The 25,165-nt window shown below is 42.5% G+C and overlaps 1 protein-coding gene across 8 annotated transcripts in view; it reads left to right on the plus strand.

Annotated features, from left to right (window-relative positions):
• DIDO1 (death inducer-obliterator 1) overlaps positions 1-20,474 on the plus strand; it is a 197,489-nt gene extending 177,015 nt beyond the window's left edge. For all 8 annotated transcript variants that reach the window (XM_063959269.1, XM_063959273.1, XM_063959275.1 and 5 more), the window contains 10 exons: positions 747-1,221; positions 2,028-2,187; positions 2,938-3,054; positions 3,822-3,923; positions 4,204-4,342; positions 4,482-4,968; positions 6,313-6,463; positions 6,761-6,850; positions 7,888-8,083; positions 16,046-20,474. In XM_063959269.1, the coding sequence (XP_063815339.1) occupies positions 747-1,221; positions 2,028-2,187; positions 2,938-3,054; positions 3,822-3,923; positions 4,204-4,342; positions 4,482-4,968; positions 6,313-6,463; positions 6,761-6,850; positions 7,888-8,083; positions 16,046-19,329 (5,201 nt within the window). In that variant the 3' untranslated portion in view covers positions 19,330-20,474. The remainder of the gene's footprint in view (positions 1-746; positions 1,222-2,027; positions 2,188-2,937; positions 3,055-3,821; positions 3,924-4,203; positions 4,343-4,481; positions 4,969-6,312; positions 6,464-6,760; positions 6,851-7,887; positions 8,084-16,045) is intronic.
• The last annotated feature ends 4,691 nt before the right edge of the window (positions 20,475-25,165 follow it).

The following is a 25,165-nucleotide window of genomic DNA, read 5'->3' on the forward strand; positions in this document are numbered from 1 at the left end:
GGGTTCAATTCTCAAAATAGATGCCTCTGCCCAAAATGTAGATCACTAGAAACTACCTGGGGCCAAGCTGCTGTAGGGCCCAGTGTCCGCTGCCCCCCTCATTTCCTGAGGCATCCTCTTCCCAATGTTATCTATAGGAAGATGGCGCCCAAACAGTGCCAGAGTCTTTGATTTCAGAGTCTTTGTTCACTAGTGCACATATACCAACTTCCCAAATATGACTGGGAAGACGACGCTGGCTGAGGAGGAGGAATCCGGTGTGTGTGTGTGTGTGTCCCCCCCCAAAAAAAAAAATAGAAAGGCACCCCCCTGTACACTGCGTGGGCCCATTTTGCAGCTCTGCAGTTATTTATATGTATATTGCATTATTTTTAGGGGGTGTTGCAACGCCTCCGCTCATTACCAGGGCCCTGCATGGCTCTCTATGCCCCTGCATTTGCTTCTACTGGTGTTACATGCTTGATTTGAAAAAATACCAGTGATGAGTACAATTATTGGCAAATCTAAGCCATGGGTATAGAGCTCTTTAAAATAACTGATCATATAAGGAACCAGTGATTAGGTATTTGTTTTATTTGCCTCAGACCTCTTATCAAGTAGTATTCTTTTGATTATTACAGTAACATTTCAATCCCTTACAGCAAACACTAGTTACCTCCATTAAAACAAACTATTGCTGCAAAAGAAAAACATGATACACAATCTGTTTTTACATCTTTCTCATATTTTATTACTATGTTTTGCAGCTGAGAAAACAGAAGAGCCTCAAAAGAAACCAGAGCCACCAGCACCTCCTGTAAAAAAGTCAGCCCCTTCACCTAGGTCCTTGGCAATGAAACCAGTATCTGCTCTACAACGGATACCGATGCTAAAGAGGACTTCACCTCCCTCTGCTTCCACCAAAAAGCCATCAAAGCCACATGCTGACCACAATAAAAACATTGTACCTATAAAACCCCACCCTGCCACTCTTGCTATTCGGAATCTTCCTCCCATTCCAAAAAAGACTCCACTATCTAACTCTTCTGAATCTGGTATGAAGAAGCCAACCCCCTCCAACTCATTGCTCAGAACCCCAAATGCAGCTTCTCCTTCTCATAATGCTTCCACATCAGTATCCAATACACCACCAAAGCCGGTGTCCATTTCCACACAACCAGGACCTAATTATCAAATTCGGCAGAATATCCGACGGTCTCTGAAGGAAATCCTCTTCAAAAGGTGTGGGGAAGTTAGGTTTGTCCATTGTCTGTCATCAGCTAGATACGTCTGTAGTATACTGCATTTTGCAATGCATTCAGCTTATGTTTTAAAACTGCCAGAACAAATTAGTACTACTCGTATAATAGAGTTTACAGAATTATTTACTAGACTACCCAGATTACTGGGTCCCATTCCTGAAGCTAAAGGGTGCCCTGGCAATACTCTTCTATTTGCCTACATAAAGAGCATGTGGTTTTTGTTTTTTTAAATTGTTTTGGTTTTATGGAAGCAGCCCTCCACATTGATGGATAGGGCGCTGTGTTTCATTAGCTGCAGTGCTGGTTTGTAATGTGCATAATCCAGCATGGTGAAAGAGACCTATCATTAACAGTTATTAAAACAGGATTTTCGGCATAAAATATTTAATAACCAATGACTATCAGATTTGAATGGGAAAATATTCTGGTTAGAGCTGTGCTTCACGGACATTTCAATATGTTGGTGGGTTAAAGCTTGTTGGTAGGGATTTCATGTAGCCTGCAAGACTGTTAGCAGCTTTTTATCACATATATATATATATATATATATATATATATATATATATATATATATATATATATACCTTTACAGCAGGGATGGAGAACATTCGGCCCTCCAGCTTTTGAACTACACATACCACCATGCCTTGCTACAGTTTTGCTACGGCCATGCTAAAACTGTTGCAGGGCATGCTGGGATGTGTAGTTCAACAACAGCTGGAGGGCCGAAGGTTCCCCATCCCTGCTTTACAGAATTATTCAAATTTTACATCCTCTATCCCTTAGGGTGAAGGATAGTGATGATCTGGTGATGGCAGAGAATGAGGTTGCTAGGATTGCTGTAAACATTGAAAAAGAAATGTTCAGCCTTTTTAAAGACACAGATAACCGGTACAAGAGCAAGTATCGAAACCTCATGTTTAACCTGAAGGATCCAAAAAACCAGGTAACTCATATATTTTAAATATGTATTTTGCTGGCATGTGCTTTAAAGTTTTAATTTTTATTGTTGACTATGCTTTAATGTTTCATAATGTGTGATTATCTTCTTGCATTGTGTGAAATACTAAACATGTCATTATACAGGTTGAGTATCCCATATCCATATATTCCGAAATACGGAATATTCCGAAATACGGACTTTTTTGAGTGAGAGTGAGATAGTGAAATCTTTGTTTTTTGATGGCTCAGTTTACACAAACTTTGTTTAATACACAAAGTTATTAATATTGTATTAAATGACCTTCAGGCTGTGTATACAAGGTGTATATGAAACATAAATGAATTGTGTGTATGTACACACACTTTGTTTAATGCACAAAGTTATAAAAAATATTGGCAAAACAAAAATTACCTTCAGGCTGTGTGTATAAGGTGTATATGAAACATAAATGCATTCTGTGCTTAGATTTAGGTCCCATCACCATGATATCTCATTATGGTATCTAATTATTCCAAAATACGGAAAAATCCGTTATCCAAAATACCTCTGGTCCCAAGCATTTTGGATAAGGGATACTCAACCTGTATAGAAAAAAAAAAAAAAGGCTTATCAGTGAAAGGGAATTCTAGAAACATAGTTTGTGGAACAGCTGAAAAGTACCCATCAATGATTCACTGCATTGTATTTTTCTTAGAGATCTATTTTTTTTATTTATTTTTCATGATTTAAGGCAACACTTTTTTTCTTTTGCAGGGCCTTTTCCATAGAGTTCTGCGTGAAGAAATATCCCTAGCAAAGCTAGTACGTCTGAAACCTGAAGACCTTGTGTCAAAGAAGATTTCTTCCTGGAGAGAAACTGTATCAAAACCGGTGCGTTGGATTATGTTTGTGATTTATGCTTTGTGGGCTACTTCGACTTGGGGCTGTATTCAATAGCTGTCGGGTCCTTTCCGACGGAAAGGACCCGACAGCACTCTATTCAATGCCGGGCCAAACCAAACAGGTTTGGCTCGGTCCCGACAGTGTCAATCCGACTTTTTTAAATTCGGATTGACATTGTCGGAAACTGGGCTAAAACCTGTCTGGTTTGGCCCCGCTTCCGACAATACATGCGGCTGAAGCCGCCGACCCGCGTGTATTCCGACACACTTCCAACAAGTCGGGTTTCCCGACTTGTCGGAAGAAAAGGCCCACCATTGAATAGGTCGGAACCCCTTCCGACCTCAATCAGTCGGAAACTGCCATCTTTCAGACAAGATGGCAGTTTCCAACTCCTATTGAATACGACCGTCCCTATGTCTTGCTACCGTTTAGTGACAGTCTTAATTAAAAGCTTGACCATACAAAATACATCTGCATTAGTTTATCACCAAAAACCCAACATTTTAGAACCACACAACAAGCCTAAAATAATGATGATAGATTGATAAGCTTGGTGCTTTTAATGTATATGTCTATTTTCGGTTAATTGTGTCTATTCTATTTTAAAGCTCCCTTACGTCATTTGTTTTAAAAATCAAGAAGAAAGAAATGTATTTTAATGATGAGCGGAACCTATGTGTGCTGACCTTTTTTGGTATAGGTTTATTTTATGTATTGTTAAAAGGGATATTTTTTTTTTCTTTTCACTGCAATAGAGTACAGTTCTGAAGTCCAAGTCTCTGATGGAAAATAAAACCCCTTCAAGTCATACAGTTGTAGATATGGAAGAATCCCCTCCCTATTCTGACACTGACACAGTGAGTTTGCTCAAATGTTGTAGTGTTTATTCCTCTCATACATAAATCCATTTTAAAGCTTTGATTTCTGAACTTCTCTACATGTCGTCTTCTCTGCTGACTGGCTGTGTTTATGAGACACTTCACTTTACAATTTGTGCAGACTGTGTTACTATGGCTGTATATCCTCCTCCAATGAACAATGAATACCTTTCTTTGTCACTGTTAAACAGCAATGTAGCTCTTTTGTTAAATTTTACTGCTCAAAATTTTGCTTTAACTAAAGTTGTCTTCACGTTAGGAGCAGCAAGAAGTTGCACGAATTCCACCACCAGCGAAGACCAGCTCTGTCCTACCAGATATATTCAGCAGTATGTTAAATGACACAACAAGCCAGCACCGTGCCCATCTCTTTGATCTCAATTGCAAGATCTGTACAGGTGAACAAACTTTCCATACCATGTATTGTTAAGGAATGTAAAATAATGAATATGATGGTGCTATGTTGACTCTAGAGCATTAATATTTTGAGACTTTATTTAAATAAAGATGGTAAATTGTCTGTCTATCACATTGCAGGTCAGATGGCTGCTGATGATGAGCCACCAACTAAACGTCACAAAACAATGACTCCACCTGTAAAGAAAATAGAAACTAAAACAAAGCCAGAGATAATGGATGAACCACCACCACCACCAGAAGATAACTCTGAGACGCTTAAAACAATTAGTGAAAGCAATGAAACAGTCGTCGAAGTTACGCCTGAGAAAACACAGTTACCCGGTGCTTCCCCCACACACCCTGGGACACTCTTATCTAGTCAGGGACCTACCCTCCCTCCCTCCAACCCTGTTACCACTGTTACGGTGTCTGGCAGAGACCCCAGAAGAGCTGTAAACCGTCCTCTAGTTTCAGCATCCACTGCCCCCGACAGCAGTCCTAGAACAGCACCAGACAATGAGGAAGTCCCAGCACCGCCGCAGCCTCCTCCACTCTTCACTGCTCCCAAGTCAATCCTGATGAAGCCAACGACTGACATCAGATATTTAACTTTGCCAAATGTCAAGTGCGTAGTTCTAGAATTCTTAAGAATGCATGTTGCCCATTGCAAAACTCAATTCAGTGTGCTTATTCCATTTGTTTTTATTTAAATAATTGGCTGTAGAGTATATGTACCATATAGAGATATATATATATATATATATATATATTTTATAATATACACACACACACTATAAGTCAGTATACACATCAAGAAGCCGGATTAGTTCTCTGGGCACCTCAGAAACCACTTTACTTCTGCTCTAATTAATTTATGTAAGTGAAGAATAAAAGTAAAATATTAGGGTTTGTTTTAGTCCGATATTTCACTTGCATTGCATAATTGGTCTGAATCCTAAACATAGTGCGGCAGCCCATTGTGTGGGTCTGGAGATGTTGCTAAACCATAAGCTGCAAAGTCTTTTATTTATAAAATAGTAAATGTGTTGATTGGCTGCCTCAGGAGTGTGAAGGTAACAGGTAAATTGCGCCTATATAAAGGAAACCAGATGTATTGGAATATAGGAACAATGACAAATGCCACCTGAAGAACCTTGTTTGATGTATAACCGTAATGGTCAAAATCATAATCTTTTCTTACCCGTTGGGCTATCGGAAGCATCAACTGGATATCCTTTAGTCATAGAGTGGCAACATATTTGCATTGCTGCACATTAACAAATTTTAATGACAGCAATTGAAGCAAATGAAAATTTGAGAGGATCCTGCTTACCAGTGCTTCTAATCTAAAGAACAGGTGCAGCTTGTGTATGCTGGAGCAGCCATGGACCTTAGCACACTGATAAATGCAATAATGCTTTATGGACTTCCCATTCAGCGAGTTCCTATGCTACTGTAAATGAAGTGTAAGTTTATCTAGCATTAGTCATTCACATTAGCCACCAAAATAATAGTAAAAGTAATAGCATTACCCTTAATGTATAGCAGAGTCTGTTATTTGATACCAATAGCCATATTTTCTGTTCCTTCTCCACATTAGAAAAGTGGTTATCTACGGAATGTTACTTTTACAAATGAATGAACATTTGATAAATGCCATCAATTGGGTTGGACATATACATAACTATGTAAAACAAAACTACTCGGCCTCAAAGAGAACAAATTGTCTATTTTTTAGCATATTTTATTCCCAAATAATCAATGAGTTAAAATTAGTAATTAACTGGTTACCACAATTTGCAATATCAAAATCCGACACATTCGTTTTTTCTTTCATTTTCAGTCTGAATGTTGCTAAAGTGTAAATCGTTACTCTGAAGAAGCAGAAAAAAATAGCTTCTTCACTTGTATATCAATATACAGGAAGGACGCAGTTTTGTGACAGCTGTCTATGATTTCATTTTTGCAGCATGCCTGATAGATCACAACAGGATGGAGATACATCCCTTTTCCTCTCTCGCCTGAATCCAATCTGGAAAGGATTTATAAATATGCAAAATGTTGCCAAGTTTGTGACAAAGGCCTTCCCCGTGTCTGGGTCTATCGAGTATCTAAATGAGGTTTGTTTTACCCTGAAAAAAAAACATTCACTTCCAGTGATTTATGACTAGATAAACAAAACAATGTAGTGAGCAGCAATATCTGTTTGGACCTACTTTGGTCCATTGCTCCAGCTCTTTGCCTTCACTCTATTGGGAGAATCATATGATGTTTATTTTTCATAAACCTTTTTTTTTTTTTCCCCCCCACCAATTTGCATGTCCCAGTTACCAACAATAGTCATTATGAGCCCATCTAGCTGATTGAAATCTAATCCCGAAATAGAAGGTATTTAATGCCAAATATATCTCATTTAGGACTTGCCGGACACAATCCACATCGGTGGAAGAATCTCCCCAAAGACTGTGTGGGATTATGTGGGCAAACTAAAATCCTCTTTGTCAAAGGTAGGTTTATAAATGGCATATGAAGTGTTCTCTCTTCTCTAGATTTCATGTATCACAGTTCTTAGGGCCTAATTCAGACCTGGTCTCAAGCAGGTGTTTTTCGCACTGCTGCGACCAGGTAGTCGCCGCCTACGGGGGGAGGGGGTAATCGCTGTGCAGGGGTGCGATCGGATATGCAGAGAGCTGCACAAACAAAAGTTTGTGCAGTCCATGCACAGCCCAGGACTTACTTTTGCCGTGCGATGATCGGGGCCGGAGCTGACGTCAGAAACCCTCCTTCCAAACGGGTGGACATGCCTGCGTTTTCCTGGACACTCCCTGGAAACTGTCAGTTGCCACCCACAAACGGCCTCTTCCTATCACTCTTCTTGCGATCGCCGGTGCAATCGCTTTCTTCGTTCATCCTGTTGCTGTCCGGCGATCCCCGTCGCCGGGGGGCGACGCACCTGCGCATTGCGGTGCATGCGCAGTTGAGACCCGATCGCTGCTGAGCAAAAACGCACAGCAGCGATCGGGTCTGAATGACCCCCTTAATTCACAATATGTATATTAGAAGGGTTAAAGTTACATAGGGCCCGATTCAGAGATTGATTCAGTTTGTACAGCTGTGTCTTTAGACATCGCATCGTATTACTTGGTGAACATTGGTCATCTGAGTGATGGCTGGGCTGTTCACGTGGCTGGAGCTAGTGAAGGTGCATCCAAGGAAACGGCAACTGCTCTAGCCTCTGCCAGAAAACGGTGGGACGACGCCACCATTTTTGGAACGCAGCTTCGCACATCCACTGCCTCCAAATGCAAAGCAGTCTTGCCAATCAGGCTGCAGCTTGGGAGCAGTGCATGCAAGGACAGAGGGCTTGTTCTGTTCATGCTCAGAACGGGTCTTGTTGTGCATGTTCAGCCACCCCACAATCGGAGATGTATGAAAAACCATCGGGTTTACATACATCTGAGTCGGGCCCATAGTCTGTAAATACTGCCATGTCTTGGTTATTGGTGTACATTTAGATTACCACTATTGCGTGTTTGGTTTGTAGGAGCTGTCCTTGATCCGTTTTCACCCTGCTACGGAGGAGGAAGAGGTGGCATACATTTCCCTTTACTCATATTTCAGCAGTCGTGGACGTTTTGGGGTAGTTGCCAATAATAACAGGCACATCAAGGACCTTTACCTTATCCCATTGAGTGCAAAGGACCCAATTCCATCTAAACTATTGCCTTTTGAGGGACCAGGTAAGCTGCTTGTATTTACAAAAAAAAAAGTGAGCAAATGTAGTTTTATTTTAGAGAAAAAGGTAAGTATTTCAAATTCTGCCTTGGAGAAGAACATTTGGCTGTTTTACTTCTGTCACATTTCTTTGAGAATAATAAAGTATTTTTGAAAAAGTGGTCATTGTCTGTTTACCTTTCGAGTGACATTTCACATAAGTTGTCGTTTAGTGATCGTTTGCATAATGATTAGGTATGTATTGTGACAAGCACTTCTTTAAAGAACATCCCAGCAATTTCATTAAAAAAAAAAAGTCAATCCTAAACAAAGAACTTTCAAAACAAGGCTCCTTATCTATAATCATCTCTCTCCACTCCTATGCTAACCAAATCTGTTTTCTCTGACGTCCTAGTGGATGCTGGGAACTCCGTAAGGACCATGGGGAATAGCGGCTCCGCAGGAGACTGGGCACAAAAAGTAAAAGCTTTAGACTAGCTGGTGTGCACTGGCTCCTCCCCCTATGACCCTCCTCCAAGCCTCAGTTAGATTTTTGTGCCCGAACGAGAAGGGTGCAAGCTAGGTGGCTCTCCTGAGCTGCTTAGAAGTAAAAGTTTAAATAGGTTTTTTATTTTCAGTGAGTCCTGCTGGCAACAGGCTCACTGCATCGTGGGACTAAGGGGAGAAGAAGCGAACTCACCTGACTGCAGAGTGGATTGGGCTTCTTGGCTACTGGACATTAGCTCCAGAGGGACGATCACAGGTTCAGCCTGGATGGGTCCCGGAGCCGCGCCGCCGGCCCCCTTACAGAGCCAGAAGAGCGAAGAGGTCCGGAGAAAGCGGCGGCAGAAGACGTTCCTGTCTTCAAATAAGGTAGCGCACAGCACTGCAGCTGTGCGCCATTGCTCTCAGCACACTTCACACTCCGGTCACTGAGGGTGCAGGGCGCTGGGGGGGAGCGCCCTGAGACGCAATAAAAACGATATAAAAACCTTATATGGCTAAAAAAAATGCATCACATATAGCTCCTGGGCTATATGGATGCATTTATCCCCTGCCAGTTTCCTGAAAAAAGCGGGAGAAAAGGCCGCCGTGAAGGGGGCGGAGCCTTTCTCCTCAGCACACAAGCGCCATTTTCTTTCACAGCTCCGCTGGAAGGACGGCTCCCTGACTCTCCCCTGCAGACTACACTACAGAAACAGGGTAAAACAAGAGAGGGGGGGGCCACTATTGGCAGCTAATATATAATACAGCAGCTATAAAGGGAGTAACACTTATATAAGGTTATCCCTGTATATATATAGCGCTCTGGTGTGTGCTGGCAAACTCTCCCTCTGTCTCCCCAAAGGGCTAGTGGGGTCCTGTCCTCTATCAGAGCATTCCCTGTGTGTGTGTGCTGGGTGTCGGTACGATTGTGTCGACATGTATGAGGAGGAAAATGATGTGGAAGCAGAGCAATTGCCTGTGTTAGTGATGTCACCCCCTAGGGAGTCGACACCTGACTGGATGGTAGTAATTAAAGAATTACGTGACAATGTCAGCACTTTGCAAAAAACTGTTGACGACATGAGACAGCCGACAAATCAATTAGTGCCTGTTCAGGCGTCTCAGACACCGTCAGGGGCGCTAAAACGCCCGTTACCTCAGATGGTCGACACAGACCCTGACACGGATACTGAATCCAGTGTCGACGGTGACGAGACAAACGTAATGTCCAGTAGGGCCACACGTTACATGATCACGGCAATGAAGGAGGCATTGAACATTTCTGACACTACAAGTACCACAAAAAAGGGTATTATGTGGGGTGTGAAAAAACTACCAGTAGTTTTTCCTGAGTCAGATGAATTAAATGAGGTGTGTGATAAAGCGTGGGTTTCCCCCGATAAAAAACTGCTGATTTCTAATAAATTATTGGCACTATACCCTTTCCCGCCAGAGGTTAGGGCACGTTGGGAAACACCCCCTAGGGTAGATAAGGCGCTCACACGCTTATCAAAACAAGTGGCGTTACCGTCTCCTGATACGGCCGCTCTCAAGGAACCAGCTGATAGGCTGGAAAATATCTTAAAAGGTATATACACACATACCGGTGTTATACTGCGACCAGCGATCGCCTCAGCCTGGATGTGCAGCGCTGGAGTGGCTTGGTCGGATTCCCTGACTGAAAATATTGATACCCTGGATAGGGACAGTATATTATTAACTATAGAGCATTTAAAGGATGCATTACTATATATGCGAGATGCACAGAGGGATATTTGCACCCTGGCATCTAGAGTAAGTGCGATGTCCATTTCGGCCAGAAGAACGTTATGGACGCGACAGTGGTCAGGTGATGCGGATTCCAAACGACATATGGAAGTATTGCCGTATAAAGGGGAGGAGTTATTTGGGGTCGGTCTATCGGACCTGGTGGCCACGGCAACGGCTGGAAAATCCACCTTTTTACCCCAGGTCACCTCTCAGCAGAAAAAGACACCGTCTTTTCAAACCCAGTCCTTTCGTCCCTATAAAGGCAAGAGGGAAAAAGGCCGCTCATTCTTGCCCCGGGGCAGAGGCAGGGGAAAAAGACTGCACCATGCAGCCTCTTCCCAGGAGCAGAAGCCCTCCCCCGCTTCTGCTAAGTCCTCAGCATGACGCTGGGGCTCTGCAAGCAGACTCGGGCACGGTGGGGGGCCGTCTCAAGAATTTCAGCGTGCAGTGGGCTCACTCGCAAGTGGACCCCTGGATCCTGCAGGTAGTATCACAGGGGTACAAATTGGAATTCGAGACGTCTCCCCCTCGCCGGTTCCTGAAGTCTGCTCTACCAACGTCTCCCTCCGACAGGGAGGCAGTATTGGAAGCTATTCACAAGCTGTATTCCCAGCAGGTGATAATCAAGGTACCCCTCCTACAACAGGGAAAGGGGTATTATTCCACGCTGTTTGTGGTACCGAAGCCGGACGGCTCGGTGAGACCAATTTTAAATCTAAAATCTTTGAACACTTACATAAAAAGGTTCAAATTCAAGATGGAGTCACTCAGAGCAGTGATAGCGAACCTGGAAGAAGGGGACTATATGGTATCTCTAGACATCAAGGATGCTTATCTCCATGTCCCAATCTACCCTTCTCACCAAGGGTACCTCAGGTTTGTGATACAAAACTGTCATTATCAGTTTCAGACGCTGCCGTTTGGATTGTCCACGGCACCACGGGTCTTTACCAAGGTAATGGCCGAAATGATGATTCTTCTTCGAAGAAAAGGCGTATTAATTATCCCTTACTTGGACGATCTCCTGATAAGGGCAAGGTCCAGGGAACAGTTAGAGGTCGGAGTAGCACTATCTCAGGTAGTGCTACGTCAGCACGGGTGGATTCTAAATATCCCAAAATCACAGCTGATTCCAACAACACGTCTACTGTTCCTAGGGATGATTCTGGACACAGTCCAGAAAAAGGTGTTTCTCCCGGAGGAGAAGGCCAGGGAGTTATCCGAGCTAGTCAGGAACCTCCTAAAACCAGGACAAGTGTCAGTGCATCAGTGCACGAGAGTCCTGGGAAAAATGGTGGCTTCTTACGAAGCGATTCCATTCGGAAGATTCCATGCAAGAACTTTTCAGTGGGATCTGCTGGACAAATGGTCCGGATCGCATCTTCAGATGCATCAGCGGATAACCCTATCTCCAAGGACAAGGGTATCTCTCCTGTGGTGGTTACAGAAGGCTCATCTTCTAGAGGGCCGCAGATTCGGCATTCAGGATTGGATGCTGGTAACCACGGATGTCAGCCTGAGAGGCTGGGGAGCAGTCACACAGGGAAGAAATTTCCAGGGCTTGTGGTCAAGCATGGAAACGTCTCTTCACATAAATATCCTAGAGCTAAGGGCCATTTACAATGCCCTAAGTCAAGCAAGGCCTCTGCTTCAGGGTCAACCGGTATTGATCCAGTCGGACAACATCACGGCTGTCGCCCACGTAAACAGACAGGGCGGCACAAGAAGCAGGAGGGCAATGGCAGAAGCTGCAAGGATTCTTCGCTGGGCGGAAAATCATGTGATAGCACTGTCAGCAGTGTTCATTCCGGGAGTGGACAACTGGGAAGCAGACTTCCTCAGCAGACACGACCTCCACCCGGGGGAGTGGGGACTTCATCCAGAAGTCTTCCAAGTGATTGTAAACCGTTGGGAAAAACCAAAGGTGGACATGATGGCGTCCCGTCTCAACAAGAAACTGGACAGATATTGCGCCAGGTCAAGGGACCCTCAGGCAATAGCGGTGGACGCTCTGGTAACTCCGTGGGTTTTCCAGTCGGTATATGTGTTCCCTCCTCTTCCTCTCATACCAAAAGTACTGAGAATCATAAGAAGGAGAGGAGTAAGAACGATACTCGTGGCTCCGGATTGGCCAAGAAAAACTTGGTACCCGGAGCTGCAAGAGATGCTCACGGAGGACCCGTGGCCTCTACCTCTAAGGAAGGACCTGCTCCAGCAGGGACCTTGTCTGTTCCAAGACTTACCGCGGCTGCGTTTGACGGCATGGCGGTTGAACGCCGGATCCTGAAGGAAAAAGGCATTCCAGATGAAGTCATCCCTACCCTGATCAAGGCCAGGAAGGATGTAACTGCAAAACATTATCATCGCATTTGGCGAAAATATGTTGCGTGGTGTGAGGCCAAGAAGGCCCCTACGGAGGAATTTCAACTGGGTCGTTTCCTACATTTCCTGCAAGCAGGATTGTCTATGGGCCTAAAATTAGGATCCATTAAGGTTCAAATTTCGGCCCTGTCGATCTTCTTCCAAAAAGAACTGGCTTCAGTGCCTGAAGTTCAGACGTTTGTCAAAGGGGTACTGCATATACAGCCTCCTTTTGTGCCTCCAGTGGCACCTTGGGATCTCAATGTAGTTTTAGGGTTCCTAAAATCACATTGGTTTGAACCACTTGCCACAGTGGATTTGAAATATCTCACATGGAAAGTGGTAATGCTGTTGGCCCTGGCTTCAGCCAGGCGCGTATCAGAATTGGCGGCTTTATCCTATAAAAGCCCTTACCTGATATTTCATTCGGATAGGGCGGAATTGAGGACTCGTCCTCAATTTCTCCCTAAGGTGGTTTCAGCGTTTCACATGAATCAACCTATTGTGGTACCTGTGGCTACTAGGGACTTGGAGGATTCCAAGTTGCTGGACGTAGTCAGGGCCCTGAAAATATATGTTTCCAGGACGGCTGGAGTCAGAAAATCTGACTCGCTGTTTATACTGTATGCACCCAACAAGCTGGGTGCTCCTGCTTCTAAGCAGACGATTGCTCGTTGGATTTGTAGTACAATTCAACTTGCACATTCTGTGGCAGGCCTGCCACAGCCAAAATCTGTTAAAGCCCATTCCACAAGGAAGGTGGGCTCATCTTGGGCGGCTGCCCGAGGGGTCTCGGCTTTACAACTTTGCCGAGCAGCTACTTGGTCAGGGGCAAACACGTTTGCTAAATTCTACAAATTTGATACCCTGGCTGAGGAGGACCTGGAGTTCTCTCATTCGGTGCTGCAGAGTCATCCGCACTCTCCCGCCCGTTTGGGAGCTTTGGTATAATCCCCATGGTCCTTACGGAGTTCCCAGCATCCACTAGGACGTCAGAGAAAATAAGAATTTACTTACCGATAATTCTATTTCTCGTAGTCCGTAGTGGATGCTGGGCGCCCATCCCAAGTGCGGATTGTCTGCAATACTTGTATATAGTTATTGTTACAAACAAATCGGGTTGTTTATTGTTGGAAGCCATCTTTTCAGAGGCTCCTACGGTTATCATACTGTTAACTGGGTTCAGATCACGAGTTGTACGGTGTGATTGGTGTGGCTGGTATGAGTCTTACCCGGGATTCAAGATCCTTCCTTATTATGTACGCTCGTCCGGGCACAGTATCTTAACTGAGGCTTGGAGGAGGGTCATAGGGGGAGGAGCCAGTGCACACCAGCTAGTCTAAAGCTTTTACTTTTTGTGCCCAGTCTCCTGCGGAGCCGCTATTCCCCATGGTCCTTACGGAGTTCCCAGCATCCACTACGGACTACGAGAAATAGAATTATCGGTAAGTAAATTCTTATTTTCTGTATAGAACACTTGACCTGTGATTTAAAAATACACCGTTTAATTAAAAACTCAAATTCTTTTCAATGAATGAGAAACCAATGTCTGCTTTCAATCACATAAGCTACAGATTACATGGGAACAGTATTGTACCATAGTATGTTCTCAATGTTGTGTGGTACAACTGCCTATTTCAAGTTGGAATGGAGAATATTGACTCGGTATCTTCAAAAAAAAAAGGATTCGGGTTTGAGTTATAGTGAAACATCATGTGGAATAACTGTAACAATCTTCAACACAAACTGATGAATTCCTGAAAGTGTCCCTGCAACTACCTGAAAATCTCACAAGGCTAAGCAGACGTTGGTATATTTTTATGAACACCTAGTTGCCCCAATTAACTACTACATAGAACACTCCACAGTAAGAAAGCAAGCAACACAAATTTTTAAACCAATGTATTCCTTAATAGGGTACAGTACACATTTGAATGAGAAGCATTGCGGTATGGCGAATGCAGCCTGAACCTGTCTAAACGTAGAGCCTTGATCTATGTGAGAAATGTGTGATACCACGCACCAACAGTTTTTACAAACGTTCTGTGAACCTGAAGGCTGGATACCCAAATGTGTGCAGACCAATATGATCAGTAGTATTTGATTTGAATAGTTTATGGTGAATGCTGATATAAAACTGAAGCATGGCACTGAAAGAGCTGTAGTGATTACATATCCCAAGATATTATTGCTAAAGCAAATACACTTAGATTTCATGCTGTACAACGTGATTCATGATAACTTCCAGCAAGTTTTGTTGTGTTACCTGCCACCCGGAGTATTAACCTTGTTTGTGATTAGCATAATCTCATCCACATGTAGGTGGATGCGAGTGAGAAGCAGGTAGCTGTTGCTGTTTGAGGATTTTGATATCCGACCACATACATATGCAGGTGTCCTAGATAATCCTGAACAGAGAGCCGTTTTAGAACTGAGAATATTTATAGGTTACACCATTATCTGTAATCAAGTAGACAAAACTTATTGATCTATAGAATAGTACAACTTTATTTTATTTATTCACATTAAAATCATAAAATGTAAGTTATATAGTGGTTAGGGTTTTAGTGATGCACTCAGTAAACACACTGCATTATTGTACAATTTACAAATTCTGGCTGTCACAAATCTGTTTTCCAAGTAATAATCTGTAACTGGACCAGTGCTACAATGGAATCCAAAGAAGTGTGTGAATATATACTAAAATAGGCTACTCTGTAGAAAACCACTTTAAAGCACAGTTCTATTCATTTACCAGACTGCATTTGTTAATAACTTATCTCCTGAATGGCAGGTGGAAAAACAGTATGCAAATAGGTGGAAAATAGTTGAACAGAACTAATAACATTCGAAATAATATTGACATTTTCCTTCCTTCTAAATCTTGGAAGAAAGAAGAGAAAAGCACTGCACCCTATATGAAAATGCAGGCGTTTAAAGAGTTGTCCTCCATGTGTTTTTTTTTTTTTTTACTATACTAAATCCTCAAAGCACCCTAACAGTTCAGATTTTAAGGAAAGCCAAACTTGAGCTCAAGTGCCTTAATTAGTGTATTTGTTAAATTGATTTAACCATGGGCATTCATAACTCCTTGTCTATTAGGGTGCATCGAGGACAGAGTTTAGGAACCACTGCACTATACTATATATTAGTGAGCTGTGACACCAGGCAATTCTAAGACTACATATAGGACAGAATGCATGCCAGCTATTCATTATATTCCCTGTATATGCAAGATACTGTGATTTTGTTCGTCGTTTTCACTTGCATCGTAAGTGACATGTTCTCTTTAAAGCTCAATATTTATTTTCACACTATCATAATTTTCACCACTATAACATTATTTAACCCTTCTGTATTTGGTTCACTAGGTCTCGAATCGACACGTCCAAACTTGATCCTGGGATTGGTAATTTGTCAGAGAAATAAACGTCCAGCTACTAGTGAGCTAGAAAAGAATGAAGACAAGCGATTAAAAGCTCCAAGTCAGGAAGAGATGGACATCTTAAATTTTACAAAACCACCTGTCGCCAGTCAAGCAGAGAAGAAGCCTCAGAAACATTTATTATATTCAAGTGAGCCAATTAAAAGTACCACACCACCAGGATCACCACCAATTGTAGAACCAGTTCTAAAAGTAACCCCTTCTGTTCTTACATTACCATCTGTTATCTCTGCAACCAGCATGCCAGTCAGTTCACCACCACCAGCTGAGCGTTTGGGATCATCAGCAAAGAGTGCGACCCCACTGGACCACATTTTGAAGACACTCTTTGGAAAAACATCTGAAAGTAAATATGAGAATTCAAGCTCTGCTGCTGTTACTAGTAATACCACTGTAGAGACTGTAGTAGAGAGAGGATTTGTGGACCCTATTGTGCAACAGTTTGGCCAGATGTCTAAGGATAAAGCTTTGGAGGAGGAGGATGATAGACCATATGACCCAGAAGAAGAATATGATCCAGAAAAAGTTTTTGATACTACAGTAGTTGTTGACAATAATGAAACACCATATGAACCAGAGCAGCCATGTGAAAGTTTAGATGATGAAGAGGCTTATGATCCAGAGGATGAGACCATTTTAGAAGAGGCAAAAGTCCCAGTTGAAGACTTGCCCAATAAGATGTCTGCTGCAAGTAAAATAAAATCTGCAGAACTGGTGCCTAGTATTCCTGATTCTCCATCCCTCCTGGAACAGCAAAAAATGTTAGAGGAACTAAACAAGCAAATAGAAGAACAAAAGAGACAACTTGAGGAACAGGAAGAAGCCCTCAGACAACAAAGAGCAGCTGTAGGTGTCTCTATGGCACATTTCTCAGTGTCAGACGCTTTGATGTCACCTCCTCCAAAATCTTCTCTAACAAAGAGTGATTTGTTTCAAAGAGAGCCAAGTAATATGAATGCTAATACAAGTACAAATTTAGAGCAATTCCTAATTCATAACAGAGATCCAAGGCAAGCAAGAGATCCTCGACATGCAGCAGCTAAAATAGTGCAGTCAGATTCTGAAGATGTTCCCATGCAGTTACAAAGTGAAAAACCATCATCGTCCGCTGAAATTATTGTGTCTAATCCAGTAGTCAAGCAATTTGACAGCATGCAGGATGATAAGCCTGTAGCTAGTATGGAAATTGACACACAAATTAATCAAAAGCCAAAGGAAAGCACGCTGGAAAAGCAGGAAGACGTATGGCATAACACCAATGATGCTGTTACATCTGAAACTACTTTGAGCACATCAAAACCAACACGCAAAGTGCTATTGCCAACACCTGTGTCTAATGTTCCGTTACTTCAAGCTGCTGAAAATAAATATTTTCCTTCTCAAGAACCAGCATGGGCTACTGAAACTCAAAACTTTGACCCTCAAAAGACAAAAGCTAATCTTTCTGGTCTGATAGCTACACCTCTAGACAATCGTTCTGATCACTTTGAACCAGAAAAAGAAGTAATGTTTGCACTTAAAGACCAAATTAATAGTCAAGCCGTTCCCTTCACAGAGCATAAAATTCCAGTAATATCTCAGGAAGATAATAAGCATGGGCCATCTTTTCCAATTAGTTCTATATTAGGGCCACCACAACATGACGTTTCACCAGTGCTTGGTGAGCAAAGACCAATGCCTGTGCCTAATCACCCAGGAATGAGGTCATCCCCTATTTCTCCTGAGGAAAACTGTCCAAATAACTTGGATGCATACAGAGGTATGCAACCGGAAACTGTGGAGCAAAAAGGGCCTGGGTCTTTGCCTCCACAATTAGGTATTCCACCCCCTCATTCATTTGGGGATAGAGGACTTCTTCCTCCCTTTACTCAAAAAGGACAGTCACCTCCTAGATTTGAGAGACAAAATAGTCCACATTTAGAATTTAAGGATCCTCATTTTGGTGGCCCAAGTGATGGCCGACTTAGGTTTGAAGGCCCAAGGGGACTCATACCAGCTCCATTTATGGTTCGAGGACAGTCATTTAGTTTTGATGGTGCTCACAGACCCCCACCATCTCAGTTTAAAACTCCTATAGGTACTCCAATTCAGCCAGCGTTTGGTGGACTTAGAGAACCTGCACCCACACATTTTAATGTGCCTAGAGGACCACATCCAAATGAATTTGATGTTTTACGAGGCTCCGTTCCAAGTCATTACAGTGCACCAAGGGGCCCCCCACCACCTCAACTTGAGGATCCAAATAAAAACTCACCACCCTTATTTCCCAATCAACGAGGCCCCATTCCTCTACTGTATGGTGGACAACGTGGGCCTTTACCTTCTAGGTTTTCTGAAGATTCTGAACAGATCATGAGATCTCAGCCTCGTCCCTTGCTTGAACTCCCAACTATTCCTCCTCCACAGAGGAGTGAAGGTTGGAACAAACTTAGCACACCAGATTCACGTCAAAAATATGCAGACCATAGACAAGAACCAGAACAACAATGGGAGTCTAGCAACTTCAGACAAAATAAGGACCATAGAGCTCAAGGCTTTCAGGGTAGAGCTCGAAACTATGAGGGTCGCAATAACCCAGAAGCATCTGAGCATACACCAAATCCAGGATTTGAAGACCGACATAGGGAAAAAGAACATGATGCCCAGTGGGATAGAGAGAGGAGCAGGAACTGGAATAGAGAAAGATCTCGAGATTATGAACGGCCAAGAACAAGAGAACCAAATCGAGACTGGGAGAAAAATAGAGATCGAGATGGGGATAAAGATACGGAAAAGAGAGAATTAGATAGAAATAGAGACAGGGATAGGGAAAGAAACAGGGAAAGGGACAGAGACAGGCCTAGGGAGAGAGATGGGGATAAAGATAGAGAGAGAGACAGAGAAAGGGATAGAGAACGAGAGAGAGAGCGGACACGAGACCGTGACAGGGATTCATATAAACGTAGAGAGAGATCTAGGAGCAGGGACCGGGATAGAGACCGAGACAGATCAAGAAGCAGAGACAGGGAGAGGGAAAGAGATAGAGACAAAGGCCGTGAGAGAGACAGAGACCGGGACAGAACAAGAGACCGTGAAAGGGATAGAGAACGAGGAAAAGATCGCATGGTTCGCAGTAAAAGCAGAGAGAACAACAAAGACTCTAAATCTGAACGATCTAAAGACACTTCTAAGAGCATGGCAACAGAGCCTACTAATCTGAGTCATACGTGATGGACTTTTCAAGGGATTGAAACATGTATGATGAACTGTAAAAATATGTATATAAATATTCTAATTTTATTTTATATAAATATCCCTTAAAAGGACACGTTTTCCTTTCAAAAGTGTTTACCAAACACACGGGTATACAAATACTGTAAGAACAGCATCATGTTGGTGTCTCTTTACACAAAAAAGATTGTTTTTTTACGTGCTCACACATACACCCACCTGGTATCCATTTGTAAATTGGTACTTACTAAGAGCAGATTGCTTTTTAAAGAGTATTTCTAGTTCTGTTTTCCAGTGACATAGTGTAATTTTTTAAGAAGGGTTCAGCTCCAATGAGTGGAGCCATGCACTGTAAATATTAGTGTAACTGTAGACTGTATTACATGACGTTATGGTATAGCATTTAACAAAAAATTGTCACTGTGGGTTGCTGTTATACAATGGAACAGTCTGTAAAAGATGGTTAAAAATACAAATTTAATGTAATGTAGAAATGTTACCAGAGATGCTCTCTAAAATTTATTAAAGCTGTTTAACGTTTGATGCCACTAACCAAAGAATTCTCAAATATATGTAGTCTACCCATAAAATGAACTGCAAACACAAAACTCAATAGTCATGCAGTTCAGACCTTTTTATATTTTATTTTTATTAGCTCCTTATAAAACAGATCTTATTTGTTCTTAAAAATAATGGCCAGCATGTGTGCAATCAGCTAGTAGTGATATGGAAAGAGGATGTTGGATTGATTGTACATTAATTTACTTGAATTTGAATTCTTTGATTCACCCACACCCCACTAAAATGCTGTTTTCAATTCAGAAACTTAGTTTTCTGGAATGATACTGAAATGTACACACCTTAAAATGCATCTATCCCTTAGGTAAGTCCTTGCAAAAGAGACTGTATACATATGACGTGTTATCTGTCCTAGAAATATACCCTGGCATAGGAACAACGGTAACCTTTATACTCATGAGCTAGATGACCTAGAAATATTTCTGAGTTAAAGCTCTACATTCAAGAATGGAAAGTGCTTGTTTAGTATTTCTATAAATTTGCATTTTTATGGCAAAAAAATCAATGTACAATGAAGTTGTAAAATGTAAATTTTTTTGTAAGTAGAATAAATCTACAACGGTTAAGTTTGATTATTCTTTTATTCATAAATTGTTTCCTTGGCTTCGCATATTTTTTGCAAGTGCTTTTTAGAAAACTATATTATCTAATACAAGGTGTCACTTGTGTTTTGGAGAAGTGTAGTTCACTTCAAAAAATCAATCCCATAAACAGGAGGACACAACAGATATAAAGCTGATCCACAGTTACATGTCACTGGTCATTGCCCACTCGGATGCAGCAGAATAAGCACTGCGGCAAAAAGGGATATTGGGGCAGATGTATTAGGCCTGTATAAGTGATTAAGCAGTGATAAGGGGAAGGTGATAACGCACCAGCCAATCAGCTTCTAACTGTTAATTTGCATACTGGTGCTGATTGGCTGGTGCGTTATCACCTTGCACTTATCACTGTTGTATCACTTCTCCAGGCTTAATATGTCTGCCCCATTGTTTGATACGGTTTGTGCCCTGACAAAGGTCCTATAGTAGGGGCCAAAATATCTGACTTTTATTCTGGTTATGTTTTTTTTTTTTTTAAACATTAGTTTTTATTGAAACATTCTTCACATACATATGGGGATACAAAAAGAAGAAAAGGGGGAAGCCAGGAACAAGTTCCAACTTAAAGTGCAACTGAATATGCTGCGCTATATAAAAAACTGTTAATGATTAAACATTGAAAATACTGAATAGTTGACCATATAATTAATAGGTAACAATAATAAGAGCAAAATAGACGACCATTTATGGAATAACGATAATACAAGACAGAATAATGGAGTAATAATGTTTCAACATTAGTTACAGATCAATTAGGAGAATGAAGCACAGAGAGATCAGTTGGGCTACTATATATGGTTGTGTGACCCATTTTTTCCCTGTAAAGAGTCCAACCGTACCATTTCATGTGGAAAGAGTTTGGAGAAGAAGAGTATTTGGCTACTGTTTCATATATAAAGGGGTATATTTACTAAGGTCCCGATTTTGACCGAGATGGTGTTTTTTCTTCAAAGTGTCATCTCGGGAATTTACTAAACTCAAATCACGGCAGTGATAAGGGCATTCGTATTTTTTTGGAAGTCCTAGTAAAAAATTACGAATGAATACACCATCGGTCAAATACGCCTGGAATTTGGTAGAAATCGGTCATTTACTAAAAAGTGCAAATCACAAACACTGCCGTGAAAAAATACAAATCGTGAAAAAGTGCTAAAAAAAAACAGACCTGCTTTTTTTTTACCGTGTTCGGATAGGCATGCACGGATCCATGAGATCCGTGCATGTTTTTCAGTGGGAAGGGGTGGGAAAGTGTTAATGTTTCCAAAAAAAAAATGCGTGGGGTCCCCCCTCTTAAGCAAAACCAGCCTCGGGCTCTTTGAGCCGGTCCTGGTTGTAAAAATATGGGAAAAAAAGTGATAAGGGTTCCCCCATATTTAAACAACCAGCACCGGGCTCTGCGCCTGGTCCTGGTTCCAAAAATACGGGGGACAAAAAGCGTAGGGGTCCCCCGTATTTCTGAAACCAGCACCGGGCTCCACTAGCCAGATACATAATGCCACAGCCGGGGGACACTTTTATATTGGTCCCTGCGGCCCTGGCATTACATACCCAACTAGTCACCCCTGGCCGGGGTACCCTGGAGGAGTGGGGACCCCTTCAATCAAAGGGTCCCCCCCCCTCCAGCCACCCAAGGGCCAGGGGTGAAGCCCGAGGCTGTCCCCCCCATCCAAGGGCTGCGGATGGGGGGCTGATAGCCTTTTTGTCAAAATTTGAATATTGTTTTTAGTAGCAGTACTACAAGTCCCAGCAAGCCTCCCCCACAAGCTGGTACTTGGAGAACCACAAGTACCAGCATGCGGTGGAAAACTGGGCCCACTGGTACCTGTAGTACTAGTACTAAAAAAATACCCCAATAAAAACAGTAGACACACACCTTGAAAGTAAAAGTTTAATACATACATCCACACCTCCATACACACATACTTACCTATGTTCACACGAGGGTCGGTCCTCTTCTCCATGTAGAATCCATGGGGTACCTGTTGGAAAAATTATACTCACATAATCCAGTGTAGTTCGGTCCTCTTCTTTTCTGTTTGTAATCCACGTACTTTGCAAAATAAAAAAACGGATACACGACCACGCACTGAAAGGGGCCCCATGTTTACACATGGGACCCCTTTCCCCGACTGCCAGGAACCCCCCCTGACTTCTGTCTAAGAGGGTTCCTTCAGCCAATCAGGGAGCGCCACGTTGTGGCACCCTCCTGATTGGCTGTGTGCTCCTGTAGTGTACGTCAATCAGGAGGGTGCCACAACGTGGCGCTCCCTGATTGGCTGAAGGAACCCTCTTAGACAGAAGTCAGGGGGGGTTCCTGGCAGTCGGGGAAAGGGGTCCCATGTGTAAACATGGGGCCCCTTTCAGTGCGTGGTCGTGTATCCGTTTTTTTATTTTGCAAAGTACGTGGATTACAAACAGAAAATTAGAGAACCGAACTACACTGGATTATGTGAGTCTAATTTTTCCAACAGGTACCCCATGGATTCTACATGGAGAAGAGGACCGACCCTCGTGTGAACATAGGTAAGTATGTGTGTATGGAGGTGTGGATGTATGTATTAAACTTTTACTTTCAAGGTGTGTGTCTACTGTTTTTATTGGGGTATTTTTTTAGTACTAGTACTACAGGTACCAGTGGGCCCAGTTTTCCACCGCATGCTGGTACTTGTGGTTCTCCAAGTACCAGCTTGCGGGGGAGGCTTGCTGGGACTTGTAGTACTGCTACTAAAAACAATATTCAAATTTTGACAAAAAGGCTATCAGCCCCCCATCCGCAGCCCTTGGATGGGGGGGACAGCCTCGGGCTTCACCCCTGGCCCTCGGGTGGCTGGAGGGGGGGGACCCCTTGATTGAAGGGGTCCCCACTCCTCCAGGGTACCCCGGCCAGGGGTGACAAGTTGGGTATGTAATGCCAGGGCCGCAGGGACCAATATAAAAGTGTCCCCCGGCTGTGGCATTATGTATCTGGCTAGTGGAGCCCGGTGCTGGTTTCAGAAATACGGGGGACCCCTACGCTTTTTGTCCCCCGTATTTTTGGAACCAGGACCAGGCGCAGAGCCCGGTGCTGGTTGTTTAAATATGGGGGAACCCCTGTCACTTTTCTCCCCATATTTTTTCAACCAGGACCGGCTCAAAGAGCCCGAGGCTGGTTTTGCTTAGGAGGGGGGACCCCACGCATTTTTTTTTCAAGATTTTAACAAGGATTTATTTTTTTCTAAAGGTGCACAATGAAGCCCAGCACGGATCTCACAGATCCGGCCGAGATTCATTGTGTTAAAGTCGGCAGTGTTTTACAATTCACTCACGTAAAACACTGCAAAAAAATACGAATGACATCGACATCGGTAAATACGAAAATGCAGAATACGACCGCTTAGTCAATTAGTCGTAATAAATTCAAAAAGTTGCAACTTTACACTTTCGATGTCATTCGTGATTGAACTTTAACCTCAATCGGGAAAATACGAATTTTAGTAAATATACCCCAGAGTGTGTGAATTTTGTTTTGAATAGGCATTAGAGAGGGAATTTTCTTGGGCATTAGCCGCTTTCTTAGCTATTAAAATATGTCCCATTAAATATTTATCTCCTACAGAAAGTTGACCCCGGTATAAATGAAAGTGCTATAGCCAGGTCAGCGAGAATATTCAGTTCCAACACTGTACTCACCATTTGGAATACATCCTTTCAAAGTAGCTGTATGTAGGGACAAGTCCAAAATATGTCACCTATGTCCCCACATTTTCTCCATCAAAATTTGGACGTTGATGGCCATATTTTGTGTTGCCGTTCAGGCGTAATGTATGCGCTCTGAATAAGTTTGTAAAACATTTCTGAGTGGTTGATACACCTAGAGAGTTTGAAACAATCAGTAAATATACAGTCCCACTCTTCATCCGTAAAGGATTTATCCAGATCCCTCTCCCAATGAGATTGAGACTTTAATTTACCTTTCTTACTATCTAATATTTGGAACTGGTACCAACAATAGATTCCCCTCTTGTGTACGGAGGCATCTAGCTGAACTTTAATAAAGGCTGGAATAACTAGTTTCCTACAGGGAGGAGTCAAAAAGTATTGAGTCTAACTTCTCAATTGCAGATATATAATAAAGTCTATATAATAAAGTCCTGCTTCTATATATTAAATTGCTCTTGCAACTGGGAAAAAGACATCAGATTATCTCCATGAAACAGGTCTTCTAGGGAAATTAACCCTTGTTGAATCTAACTGTCCAGTGCCACATTAGGAATTAATGCCATCATAGATTTCAGTGATAAAAAAGGAGACGTAAATTCAACTCCGCACCAGACAAGACTAACTTATGCCACATTTCTAAAGTAGTCTTGATTTACATGAACCAGTCCAATTATACGTAACACAGGACGGCATCCACAATAAATCAGGGAGAGCTACCGGATGGGAGGTAGAATTTTCTAAAGTAACCCATAGTTTGGGATCTTTAAGATCAACCCAGTCTCTAGCCTGATTTATCAAGCATGAAAAATTATATTTTTCAATATCTGGGAAGGCAACGCCATCGGTGGTCTTAGATAAGATCAAAATATTCTTCGCTATTCTGGGTTTGGAGTTTTTCCCATATACAGTATACTTGATTTATTGTAAAGATTATTTGGGAGAGGTCTAGGAATTGC

This window comes from Pseudophryne corroboree, chromosome 3, assembly GCF_028390025.1.
Source record: "Pseudophryne corroboree isolate aPseCor3 chromosome 3, aPseCor3.hap2, whole genome shotgun sequence".
Taxonomy (NCBI): Eukaryota; Metazoa; Chordata; class Amphibia; order Anura; family Myobatrachidae; genus Pseudophryne; species Pseudophryne corroboree.